The sequence below is a fragment of the Danio rerio genome, chromosome 3, assembly GCF_049306965.1.
Source record: "Danio rerio strain Tuebingen ecotype United States chromosome 3, GRCz12tu, whole genome shotgun sequence".
NCBI lineage: Eukaryota > Metazoa > Chordata > Actinopteri > Cypriniformes > Danionidae > Danio > Danio rerio.
The window spans coordinates 44964705-44978568 of record NC_133178.1 but is presented as its reverse complement, the minus strand read 5'-3'; the positions used below and the strand labels follow the sequence as shown (position 1 = coordinate 44978568).

The 13864-nt window shown below is 36.1% G+C and overlaps 2 protein-coding genes across 8 annotated transcripts in view; one reads left to right on the top strand and one right to left on the bottom strand.

Annotated features, from left to right (window-relative positions):
* LOC101882899 (dynein axonemal assembly factor 8) overlaps positions 1-13864 on the top strand; it is a 37285-nt gene that overhangs the window by 16387 nt on the left and 7034 nt on the right. For 5 of the 6 annotated variants that reach the window (XM_073944952.1, XM_073944954.1, XM_073944955.1 and 2 more), the window contains 13 exons: positions 83-209; positions 1544-1669; positions 1751-1915; positions 2139-2432; positions 2509-2565; positions 2649-2678; positions 2765-2934; positions 4208-4394; positions 4477-4571; positions 4651-4747; positions 4891-5188; positions 5266-5335; positions 8632-8870. In XM_073944952.1, coding sequence (XP_073801053.1) covers positions 83-209; positions 1544-1669; positions 1751-1915; positions 2139-2432; positions 2509-2565; positions 2649-2678; positions 2765-2934; positions 4208-4394; positions 4477-4571; positions 4651-4747; positions 4891-5188; positions 5266-5335; positions 8632-8703 — 1788 coding nt within the window. In that variant the 3' untranslated portion in view covers positions 8704-8870. Of the gene's footprint in view, positions 1-82; positions 210-1543; positions 1670-1750; positions 1916-2138; positions 2433-2508; positions 2566-2648; positions 2679-2764; positions 2935-4207; positions 4395-4476; positions 4572-4650; positions 4748-4890; positions 5189-5265; positions 5336-8631; positions 8871-13864 lie in introns of those variants that run through there. The other variant, XM_073944953.1, reaches the window with a different exon arrangement.
* unkl (unk like zinc finger) overlaps positions 8919-13864 on the bottom strand; it is a 39569-nt gene continuing 34623 nt past the window's right edge. For both annotated transcript variants that reach the window (XM_005164231.6, XM_005164232.6), the window contains one exon: positions 8919-13859. In XM_005164231.6, the coding sequence (XP_005164288.1) occupies positions 13704-13859 (156 nt within the window). In that variant the 3' untranslated portion in view covers positions 8919-13703. The remainder of the gene's footprint in view (positions 13860-13864) is intronic.

Below are 13864 nucleotides of genomic sequence, written 5' to 3'. Positions count from 1 at the left end.
ATATATTGAAGCTGATAGTAGGACACTACCATGACACTGATGCTGATTGTATTTGTCTGGAAATGCTGTCTGTCTCTATTAGGTTGCAGCGTTTTGTCATGCTCCCACAGTGTCTCTGGATGGAGAACAGGTTGAGCTGTCCTCTCATTGCCTGGTGCTGCTCATGAGAAGAGAAAGCACAGTTAGATACTCTTCCAGACTTCCAATAGGTAGAGTGTTCAGAGAGAACACATTTGGCCCATTTCCACAGAGTGATACGGTACGGTACGGTACGCATCATTCCGAGTTCATAATAGTCTAAAAGGCGATGATAATAGGTAAACATGGCAGTTTGTTCATGTTTTAGGAGGCTAAAAGAATCATTTGCTCCTTTGTTGTTTAAGGCTTCTCCTTTGTTTTCCCACGCTTCTTTCTCAAGTTTGTCCGTCTCTGAAAGATTTAGATGTCTGTAGCACTTAAATAATCATGCGCAGATTATTATCATCAGCTCAAGCAGTTCGTTATTTTAAATATTGAAGCGCAGCGAGTGATTGTGAGCTCTGGAGAAAGTGAAACCGTTTGTGCTCTAGACAGCCTCGTAAAACAACAGGACTACAGGTTTATCTTTTTGGCTTTGTGGCTGTCATCAAGATGACACCAAAGTTTGTTTAAGCTCGGGTTGACCATGGTTTGTTATTATATGTATATATTATGATGGTGAAATGTCTTGGCTTTGTATTTAAAAATGGCTCTTCCTTGTTTTCATACTCCTACACGCACTGGTGACATTTATCTTTAAATAAATAGCATTCTCCTCTGCCTTTTGGTACCATTTTGATGTGCTTGGTACCCTTTCGAAAGGAGCTAGACGCGCAGCTGAACGCTATTGGTTTACAGAGAAGCAGAAGAATGAAAACAAAGAAACCACAATTTTTAAATACACAGCAGAGACATTATTTTGTAAGTCTAAATGCATATAACAAGCCATGGTTGACCCGAGCTCAGACAAACCTTGTTGTTGTCTTGATGTACAGCCACGAAGGCCAAGAGGAACAAAATATGCCTTGTCCTGTTTTTGTTTTACGAGGCCGTCTAAAAGTGCAAGCAGTTTCACTTTCTCCATTATTATTATTTAAAATAATGAACTTCTTGAGCTGATGATAATAACGTGCACAAGATTTTTGAAGCGCTTCTGACATCCGATTCTTTTGTAAACAGTCAAACACGAGAGTGAAGCGTGAAAAAAACAAAGGAGAAGCCTGAAAAACTGAAAGAGCGAATGATTCTTTGACATTTCCTCAAGCAAGAATATGACATCGACTGAAACTTTCTTTCCCTTGGTACCCTTTAAGCAGTGGAGATGCTAGCCTGATAAGGGTGACCCGTACCAACCCTTACTGTACAAGTCAGTGGAAACGGGCCATTTTAGGTACCTTTTGACAGTGGAAACGGCCAAAAAAGCATATTGTACCGTACAAATCAGTGGAAACAGGCCAATTGTGTCAGTCACTCTTTAGCTGCACAGAGGTTCTCTGAGTCAAATCATGTATTTCATTTTATGAAGGTCTGATGAACGAGCTTGTCGTAGAAGGCCTTATTGGATCAATCCAGGCAAGATTCACAGATGTTGTTGGTCCAGAAGTCTGCTTTTACACCATACCTTACTCTAAAAACCATCATAACGTTCTGGGTACGCACAAAACCTTTCATATTGATTATCTGTCCACCTAGGAGCCAACAGTAGTTTTGACATTTCAAAGATGTCTTACAGGTGGCCACATGTGGACAGTTCCAGAGTCTAGCCACATGGTCCTGTCCAAGTATGCGTATCCCTCTTGTCCAGATGCAGAGCAGGTGGTGATTCTCACACTGACTGGTCAAAACATTATGGAGAATGAAATAAAGTTTCTTCATAAAGTTCTAAGAGATCCAGCAGGTAAACAATATCTACTTAAACAGGTCCAATCCTGAGTTTAGCTCCAGTACTAATTAAGCTAATCTGAACCAGTTTATCAAGCTCTTAAGGACAAATAGAAAATCCAGGTTGTTAGATTTTAGCTAAGCTATCATTTCAAATGAGTATCTATGCACCTTGAGTAAATCACTGTTAGTAAGTTTCAGTGTCTGTCTACTGAATTTACCTTATCTTGCACAAATAGGACAAGAGGAATTTGAGTTGCTGGCACTGAAGTGGGTGTCCCAGCTGTCCCAGCGACAGGCACAAGAGTTGAATCCTTTTGAGATTGGGGACAGAGAGTGGCAAAACAGTGTGCAAAGTTTGACATCTACCCCTGCCCTGATCTTGGCTCTAAGAAGAGTGAGGGCATTCATCACTCTACGCCAACAATTACCGCACAATTATCCAGGAAGCCTTCGTGTATTGATGTCCCCCACTCCTGAGACAGCTTTCAGACAGACCTGCCTCTTCTTTTCTGAGGCAGAATTGGTCCCTGGTGAGGTTTACTTTAGATAACAGTTTGGGATTTCATTGTGGAACAGAAGTGGTGTATATAACCATCCCTTCTTCAGATCACAGCAGTCGTCCATTGTTGAAATTCCTGCCTCCTCATCACATTGACACTACAGGTATGCACATAACCAAGCCAATATATATATATTCACTCCTATGCACTCTGAAAACTGACTGTCAATCTCCAACAACCCCTCAGGTCATTCGCTTTACAGTTACATGACACTGGGTAAGTGATGTCCTCTCAGTACATGTCCTTGTCGGAGCTGTCTTTCAAGGTTTTTACCTGCAGCTTCTTCCCTCTGAACTCTTCAGGCCCACAGCCACTTTTGACTCTGGCTCTGTTCAAGCCTGGAGCCTGGAGACAATGCTTTGGTAAAATTCTAACCCTAATCAAACAGAACGGATATACTCTAGTGGGCTTACGTGTACTTCTGCTGGACTCAACCATGGCAAGCGCACTGATACATTCACCAGAGAAACAGGTTAAACTATTCTTCTCTTCTAAGTTGCATATTGCAAAACATCTCTTTATTCTAGACCCCTGTGCAAAAAAATACACCATAGTACTTTTCATTGAGTTCCACATCTACAACTCCTGCAATCTTTAAGTTAGTCTATTGAAGTTTGACTATATTGTTAGCGTGACACATTGCTACATTGCAAAAAATATTATCGCAATACTCAATGATAATATTGCATATTTTTCTATGCAGCCCTACTTTCAAATGCACAACAAATGCACATTCAACACAATTATGTGAACTTTTTTTTTACAAGGCAATATATCTATATATTATTGATTTAGTTCAGATTGGCTTTGTGTTGGAAGCCATTTTAGTCGCACTTTATTTTGATGGTCCATTGTTGAATTTAAGTTACATTGCATCTACATGCTAACCAACTCTCATTAGATTACAAATAGACTGTTATGCTGTGTTCACACACCAGCTCAAGTGATTTACATGTTAAATCAAGGAATAAACGCGAATAGATATTCAGTGACGTGAATTAATCGTTTTGTGCGAATCACTCAAGTTAAAATATCTGAACTTTCGGACATTCACGCTGAGTTAACCAATCAGGGGCTTGCTCTTGTGGGGGCGTGATTATGATGTAGCGGCTGTTGTTGGTGTCCCAGGGGAAAAACCTCCTGCACACACTGACAACAGTTCATCAAACTGGGCCCGGCTCAGTCAGAAGCACCGCTGAAAGCCTTTATCATCCTTATCATCCAGGTTAAGTTTTTGGAGGAGTTTATGAGCTCACAGAGCTGGGTGCGTTTCTGAAAGGATCTAGTGGACTCAGAAATTGCTCCAAACGTATCGATGCTGCTTTTCAGCCTTCATAAAACACATAAGCAGTTATTTTTTTCAATAAAATCCATGTTAGCCATTTAGAAACAAAGCTACAGTCACCAGGCAGACAGAAGCCCTGGCCATGACAAGAATCCGCGTCTGTTCTGAAGTGAATTTGACGCACAAATTAATCGAGTAAACTCAAATGTTCACGTGTCTATTTACGTGCGCATAGTGCAATTTATCCGCACATTTCGTGTCTGGTGTAAAACAGCATTAGGTTGGGGTTAAAGTTAGTGTAAGTTCACATGTAGTGTAAGTTGACTAGTACATGTACTAGTCAGTTAAATGTCTGTTGAAGGAGCTGTATCAACAGATATTAAGCAGACAGTTTACTAATACTCAAATGGACCATCAAAATAAAGTGTTTATTGTTCATTTTTCATGTTCATCTGTTCAGGATCCCACAGAGGAGTTGGAATATTTGAGATCTGGGCCCTCACTAGCTTTAGGTTTGCTAAGAGTGAATGCCGTAATGAGGCTGTGGGAACTGATGGGTCCTGAGGATCCCATTGAAGCCCGTACTGTAGATCAGACACTATGGAGGGCCCAGTTTGGCTCTGACAGACTCCATAATGGCATCTATGGTAAGACTCTTAACAGAAATGGTAAACTGCTGTAAAAGACTGGCTATACATTAACTACCGTTATTTGAACATTCTTATACAGGATCTCGATCTTATCGAAATGCTATAGAAGACATGAAGCTGCTATTTCCAAGCGGTGTGTGTTGCGCTGAAACTTCACTTATGAGATATGAGCAGGTATTGTAACTTTTGCTTTATCTTTGACAATATATCGCAACAGTGTTGTTATAATTAAAACCCTTTCACCTTTTTCCAGATATCAAGTTTGCAGTCGGATCCCGAGGCTAGTTTGGACCATGACCATTTGCACACCTCCCAAACTGCTGTCAAATTTTCATCAGAATTTGGTCAAGGCAATGTGTTTTCCTCACCCCTCTATCAAAACATCAGAAAACACAGTCATTGACAAACATAAACCCAAACTTGTTGATGTTTTACTAGCTGCGATTGACCTTTGTAATGAGAATGGGAACTGTTTTTGTTTATTGTGTTTCAGTGCCAGCAGGGCCTTTGGTCTGCACTGCTCTTTGTCAGACCACCTGCCTGCTGATCCCATCCAGCCTCCTCCAGCAGAGTCAGCCTCCTCTGTTCTCAGAACTGCTGCAGAGGCTGTTTAGGACAGGCTGCCATCTGCTGGCCGGAAGGCTTTGCATGCTAGATAAAAAACAAAGACGCCACATGTGTGAGTTACTGAGGGCCTCTGCTGGGGAAGAACTTCTACATGAGGGTCCCTGCCTTGCCATTGTTTTGCAAGCCGACAATGCTGCGACATGCTTCGACATCATTCTTGAGAGGTACAAGCGGTGCTGAAATAACATATTTCAGCAGTTTCATACAATGTCATACATTTAGTTTCTTCCTCTTGCTCTAGAGTTTGTAGGGAGAGACCTGACTTTAGGAGAGTTACAAGAAAACTTCTTTACCCACGCTTCAAAAAAGAGGTGTGTAGTAACTTTTATCTTACACTTTGAAGAATAAAATTTCCAAAAGAGGGTTTTCACAACAGTGTCACAAAGAACTTGAAGTCAACAGACCTTAAATGAGCCAATGTTTTTCTTGATTGAATTTTTAATAATTTTTCATAATCTAAAAAAAAAAAAAAAATTTAGGTTTGTTTTTTGGAACGTAAAGGTTTAATAGATGTTGAAAATTAGGGTAGGGTCATGTTTAATGTTGCTTTATTCATTCCAGTAGAGTTTGGGTACAATTGGGTTCCAGATTATATTTGTTTTTCCATAGGGAAAAACAAAAATGGTCAACCTTTAAAGGTCTTGTGAAGTGCTTTAAAATAAGCACTTTTATTTAACAATGACAATCTCAAGAGAAACATAACGACAGGGTGGGTCATAATGTAGCTCCACCTTTTTAAAAAAAAACAGACAATAGCTTTTTGTTTTGTCACTGCTCTTTCAGTGTGAATGGTTGAGCTCAGGAATCAAATGAAAAGTAAATGAGAAGCATATTGAGGGGGGTGGGACATGTCAGACACTATAGGCCCTATCATACCCCCGGCGCAATGTGGCGCAAGGCGCGGCGCAATAGTCTTTTGCTACTTAAAGCTCGGCGCAAGGGTCATTTTGGGGTGTTGCGCCACACTGTTTAAATAGCAAATTAATTTGTGCTAAAATGTGCGCCCATAGGCGTTCTGGTCTAAAAAAGCAGGCGTGTTTTGGCGCGTTGCTATTTTGAGAAACTGTAAATAGTCTGTTCTTTAGACCAGAACAAAATCGGTCTATTGTCTGGCGCAAAGTGCGCCTGGCTTACACACTACAAACAAGATGCAGAGCAATACGCAAATATCTTTACATATGAAAAAGATATAATATATTAAGGATATATATAATAAGGATATATATATATATATATATATATATATATATATATATATATATATATATATATATATATATATATATATATATATATAGGATATAAATATAAATGATTAAAATATTACAAAACATGTTAATTTCTTGCCTACATGAATTTAAAAACCACTGCCGTCATACTTTCTTCATCTCGGGAGGCTTTTGTTTAATGTTATTATTATTAGCAGTATTATTTATTATATCCATATTTATATTTGTTTTATTAAAAACAAGCTTAGATTTGTCCACCTGTCAGGTTTTAGACCGTATGAGGCATAGCAGGTGTATGTGGAAATAACTCAGTATTTTGACCACACTTTGTTAATAATGTTCATTTATTTGTTTGCTGGAAATTAGAACTGAATTTGAAAATATTTGCGCTTAACAAACCAAATTAATTATTAATAGGCTAATTGATGTCTGTGCGGTAAGGTTTCCCTATCCACGAGAGCAAAAGCGAAAGTGAACTTACTTTATGTCATGTTAATAGCAATGCGCTTATGGCACGACACAGCTGGCTCTTAAAGGGAATGGGAGATGAGACTCTAATTGGTTTATTCTCAAAACACACCTATAACTCATTAAGAAAATAAACTCAACCTTTTTAGACCATGCGCCGCGGCGCAAAGCAGATTTTGTTTAGAATGATCAAAAATACATTCTGACACGCCCTGAAAGCGTTTGCGCCCTGCGCATGGACCGTCAAAATAGAGCCCTATGTTTGATCGGTTATGATGTGATGAAAAACTGAAGTATGAGGTGACGTGAATAAAACTGTAGACTCATTTAGGCGGAAGTGACAAACTACAAGCCTTACATGTTGATATCAGTTTTAGATCTTCTAATCGCAAATTGTCACTGTTTTGGTGCACACTAGCTTATAGATACCCTAAAAACTAACAATACTGATAGTAACTTCTAAAAAAATATATATTTTTTTTTATTTCATGGGACCTTAAAAGATAGAGTTGTTGTAAGGTTTCTATTGTTTATGCTTCTGTTCACATCGATTCAATGTATTTAAAAAAGAAGTTCTACACTAGAATTTGTGTGGAAAAAGGAAATTATCCGTGTTGTTGTTCAGAAAATTCTACAAATAAGAATTGCAGCAATCAAGTCACTCAAATGTTTTTAACAGACATTTAATGTTTCTCTGGTTGAAAAGCTTTTGTGTCATCCTCAATGCTTCATATGAATGTAGTTCTTCCCCTCTATGAGGCCTTTAAGTACACAATATTGTATCTTCATCATTTTGTCTAGTTTAATCTAATCCTTTGCTTCAAATCTAAATTGGCAATACTGTCAACATCATCGCTTATTGGTTTAGTTTAAGGATTTTCATGTTTTAACAAAGATTTGTTTAACCCTTTTCAGTGCATTAAAATGTCTTGTCTAAGCAGTAGATGACAATTAAGATAGTGTCAAATTTTCTTCTTGTGATTAATTGCTTAAGTTTTTTTTATTTTTTATTATGGTATATGGAATTGTCAATTTGCTAATCTGCCAAAATGTTACTTTTAACAGTTTTTTTTTTACTGTTTTGCTATATATACAGTTGAAGTCAGAATTATTAGCCCCCTTTTGATTTTTTTTTCTTTTTTTAATATTTACTAAATGATGTTTGACAGAGCAAAGAAATTTTCACAGTATGTCTGATAATATTTTTTCTTCTGGAAGAAGTCTTATTTGTTTTATTTTGGCTAGAATAAAAGCAGTTTTATTTTTTTTAAAAACCAATTTTGGGACAAAATTATTAGCCCCTTTAAGCTTTTTTTTTTCCCGATAGTCTACAGAACAAACCATCGTTATACAATTACTTGCCTAATTACCCAAACCTGCCTAGTTCACCTTATTAACCTAGTTAAGCCTTTAAATGTCACTTTAAACTGTACAGAAGTGTCTTGAAAAAGATCAAGTAAAATATTATTTACTGTCATCATCGCAAAGATAAAATAAATCCGTTATTAGAAATAGGTTTCTAAAACTATTATGCTTAGAAATGTGCTGAAGCAATCTTCCCTCCATAAAACAGAAATTTGGGAAAAAAATAAACAGGGCCGCTAATAATTCAGGGAGGCTAATAATTCTGACTTCAACTGTCCACCAAGTTATGTGAATGTAACTTTCAATTTTTTGGGGGAGGTTAAGATGCTGATGACTGCCAAACATAACCTTCAAGTAAAGATAAAGTCTCAAAGCATTTGGAATTGTTTTAAACACCATTGCAAATACAATGTGAATATTCTTAAAAAGCACTCTCAAGATTCACAGTATATATGCATATGTCTAATGCCATTACTTTTGTTACTTTAATCAACTTTTTTTTTAAAGAGTTCGTCTTGATTTCCCTTAAATTTCTGTGTCTGCAGGCTGTGAAATTGCTGTGTTACCTGTTCGACGATTTTGGTCTTGACAGCCATCACCGCATAGCACTACAATAACCAGAAGATTTTGACAATAGGTACTCAGTGGTGAACATTTCATTTTCTATAGTTCTCATCACTCAACTGTATTTACACAATGAAATGACACAAAAACGTTTTAGAGTTCTAAAATGTCATGACACACCCAAATACACCAAGAACCAAATAAAGAATGGTTCAGCGTACTTTGTAATCAATCTTCATGGTGGAAATAAGAAGACAAAACACTCAAGGCAGGTTAAAGATCAAAAATTATTTAATTCCCAAGATGACAAAAATAATTCCATGAATTCTGTAAACCATTGCATAACTGCTGTAGTGTGTAGACAAGTGTTAACAATTTTTAAATGATACACTACAAGAGAAAGATTATGCATTATAAATAATACCATCTTAAGTAATTCTAGTGAAGAAAAATCCTCTCTGACCATCAAAAAACATACAACTATTCCATAAAGAAGCCTCCATAACTTAAACACAGAACTCCCAGTAAATGTTTTTTAAGGTCTCGTGTTGACAACACATACACAAAGTATTATACTGACAGCAAAATTGTATAGTATTTCAACACTAATTAGAATATAAGCTGTTCTATATATCGATGCATACTGTACCAAAATAAGGGATATGTTTCTTTCCTCGTAATATATAAATGTTTTCCTCGTTTTGACTATTGAGCTAATAAATCTGTGAGTTGCAGTTTCATTTGAAAATTGGACATCTCTCTCTCTATTCTACAGTTCTCCTGTAAAACCCTGAGAAAAATACATCTCGTATTTCCATCAAATTGTTACACGGATAAATACACAAACTCCAAAACTGCAATTGCGTTTAACTTATAAATTTATTTGTAATGTATCGCGATTCACAAAACTAGTGCTACATCATTATAGATTAACGGTTCTCTATGTTATTCCAGTGACCCATTTGAAATCTAATTTGAATGGTACATTCAATATTAAGGGATTTTAATGTTCGATTAACCGTAACATTAATTATAGGGAACAGTGGTTCCACAAAAAAAAAAACAAAAAAAAAAAAACTTTTTTAAATTTTTTTTTTAATATATATAATTTGTTATCATTTTAGCCTCTTACAAAAATGTACTGTTGTAATAGACCCCCCTGGCTAGTTTGCTAAATTTAACCAGTTTCATATGTAATATGTATATACAAGATTGCATAAATCCTTAGGTTCAATAAATCACACTACTGATAGAGAACAAAATTAGAAAAAACAAACAAATGGACATAAGAAAAATCCACAAGAATGCAAAAAGAAAGAAACGATTATTTCCACTGCAGAGCATTATGGTAAACTTCCAATACATTACACATTGCTGAACAAGAGTCCTTGGTGCTTCTTTAATTGCAGATGCCTGGTCGTACGTCAACATTAAATGGTCGATTCTGTTAAAGATTACAGTATCAAAATGGCTGATGCAGACAGAGGGCTTTTGTGTCTGTAAAACCATGCTGTCCTAAAAGATTTGCCATTACACTACAGAAGTTCACTGATAGGCAAACCGATTTCCGCTGGAAGCACAAACTTTAAATGTCTAGTTTCATTTTTTTTAAAAATTTCAAACTTCATAAATGAGCTGCTACGCTTTGTGGAGAATACGATCGCAAAACAACTGTTACTCTGACACCGTGTACATGCATCGTCATGCTGTCTTCTCAACATTAATACATTTTCCAGGATCGCTTATTAGTCCAAGTCAAATGTTCAAAGGCATGGCAGAGTACTTAGATATTATTTGAATACACAAGTCCGTGACAGGACTCTCGTGCATTGAGAAATACAGATTAAAACGTCCCAAGGCACTAAAAATCGGCTCATTTCGTTAGCTGGAATTACCCATTTGCTCAAAGAATACTTTCAATCTGGCTTCATGAAAGGCACAAATTTGTTCCAAGGAGACTTGATCCTTAATGTTCTCAAGCAGAATGACTGATTGTAAATCAGACATTTAAGTGCAAGCTACATTATTTTATTCTTTAAATTACACTTTTGAACAATTTTTACGTACTACTATGACAGGCAATCGTAACTAGGCGAAAAAGTGATGTTTAAGGCTATATTTGAACTGTTCCAGTAAATGTAACCCACTGTCTGTCTCAGCCATTTCAACTAGTGTGAACAAGGGACCCATTTTACATGACAATCAAAATGGTAGACAACAATTGACAATACAATAATAGACTTCAAGGTTAAAAAAAAACAATAAGTTAGAAGATTTCTTAATTCATATGCAGAACAAACAAACACCAGTCAAATGGAAACTAAAGAGAGCACCTTACAGGCTGAGTATACACTTTGAAATCCCAAGTAGTGCACAACAACTAATGTTTCAAATTGTTTACGATTCAGTACTATTAGTATAAAAAGAAGAAAAAAATACATACTTCAAATAAGCACTAATTCATATGGCCACTTAAGAATATTAACACAAATATTCATTCATTACTGTGACATTCCTTCACTGTAGATTACAGCCAATTCAATACTATGTCATCGGTTTTTCCACTGAGAAACACAATCTTCATATGAAGTTGATCAAGAATCATGGTTCGTTAGGAGCTTGTTTGTTTTGAATGCACGTATTATGTAAATAAGATACTAGATTTGGTCATTTTCTGACTATTTCCTCAGAATGTTAAAATGAAAACGCAGTTATAAAATTGAAGAGAGCACAAAGAATATTAAAGGTCTTTGGTAGAAACTACAAAAATGGGCATTTAGTCCATTAATATTGTCAGCAAAAAGCAGTTGGCATAGTTGTCCTGTCAAATTAAACATTGAAGAAAAAAATAAACTGACATAGTAATTGTACACTTCTTGTTGAACTTTGAAACAAGTATAAACTACAATACCACTTTGGTTCATTTGAGTAAAGTCCACGCTCGTTTGATTCGACCGCACTCTTTCGTTTGAGAAATAAATGGTTGCGTCAAACACAAACCTCAACGTCATGGTCCAAAAACCAAACAATGGAACTAATTCCTCAACAAAGTGACACGTTCGCAAAAGCTCTTGAACACTTGAGTGTTGGAAACATCGCAAAACCCAAAGCTGCTTTGATCCACTTCAACCTATCAAAGTTAACCGAAAAAAAAACAACAAGCCTTTTGCTGATCGGACTAGAAAAAGATGAGCACGTAGTCAATGCATTTGAATTATTATTTTTTTTGAATACTTTGACCAACAACTGGATACGTCTGCTCAACACAAATACATTTGGCAGTGTGATCTAGAGCTTCAGCTGGTTAACGAAAGTTACACACTGACATGCAGTGACAAATCAGAGCTACATACAGACCTTGTGGATTCAGATACGAACACAAGAAAGCAGAGAGAAATCAAATATATTTATATACACACACACACTGTCTCCGCCTCGTCAAGCTGAAAGAAATACGAAGGCTTTGACAATTAGATCCTCAATAACCATCCCTTTTGAAGTAAACTGTTAATCCCGGTTTTTTAAAAGAGAGAAGGAAAAAAAAAAACTTGCACCTTTGTGTACCTGACAATTCACCACACAAACTTAATGCTGTAAATATGAAAAGAAACCCCCCGAAAACAAACAGACAAACAAACAAAAAGATTCAGATAACACAGTAGCAGGTCATTTCAATTAGATTACCTAAGCACATTACACTGTCGAATCTGGATACGAAAAAACACCAATGATTTCTTTCTGTAAACACTACAGAGCACTACAATTCTACACATTTCAATAAAACAGAAATGTACTAAGCCAGTTTAGTTTTTGCCGTCAAAGAAACACACGCTTTCCTGATTTGCACATCCTACAAGTTTCAAATTAAGGATATTTCAACGTTTCTAAGCTGCACCCAAAAAGCACCGTCTTTAATGAAGAGGGAACGACGATTCTTTGACTGAACCTCAGAGCTCAGGCACCGACCAGGGTGAAGACTTTAGTACTGAACTGGGCCAATAATTTGGTACTACAGAAAAATACATACTTTGCACAAGCTATGTTTGTTTCACTACAATCCTAAACTCTTCACAGATGCTTCGAATGTGTGTTTATTTTAAGGCAAGGCACTTAAGAGGGAGTGGCCAGGAATCAGATATATGTTCTAACATATCTGCAAGGCTAAAGTCCAAAAAACAAAGAAACGAAACGATTTCTGTGTCGCACAGGACCACAGAACACGTGTGCTCATCTAACAACTACATAAAGTCTATCTAAATAGTCACTATAAGACAGAGAAATTGATTTACTAAATGCCTTAGCATACAGTATGTGCCTTACTGATATTACAGCTGCTGGTTATGCCTAAAATGCATTCAAAGTTTGCACTTATTTGATTGAAAAATTGAAGTAACAATGAAAGTAATAACTACTATTTAGTACTATTTTTTATATGAAAACTAACAAGATATATACACTATACCATGATTTAACAGTTAGAAAAAAATGAAATATTCTATTATGTTTCACAGTACACACAAAAGCTTCATACTTTAGCATATTTGGGAAAAAATATATATAAATCTAAGGAAATAAAAAACAAACTACAAAGCAGCTTAAAGCAAAATTTCTACAAAGAAAACAAAATACCCTCAGACAATTTTCCAAGTCAACAAAGTGCTTTTAACAAGAAATGAATCCTCTTCACACAGCTAGTAGTAATAATAATAATAATAATAGTAATAATGGCCGATGATTTTGTTGCTAACAGTCAAATCAGGGCCAAACTGACTATAAATTCCAAAAGCAATAACAAAGGGGGAAATTGTTCAATGCTTTATGAAAATGGACAATCTAGCTTGTACAAAAACAGGTATTGCATTAAAGTTGATTTTTGTATCAGTCAAACACCACTTATTAGAATCTAATAAAACTATCGATCAATCCAATCACTATGAAATACTGAAACACAAAAAAATGCTATTTATAAACTTTTAAGCATAATAATTATAATATGTATTTAGTAGTTCTTCAAAGGGCTAAATCATTAAATAGTACCTTGGATGGCTGTACATCACCACTTGGATATTTTCGTCTTACAGTAAGGACATTCCTTTTTACCAGACGCACAGTTCTGACAAAGTACATAATGTTGGCAAGGCTGCAGGACAATGGAACGATCATGCTTTTGGCAAACTATACATTTCTTTGACTGAAGCTGATATATTACCTGTG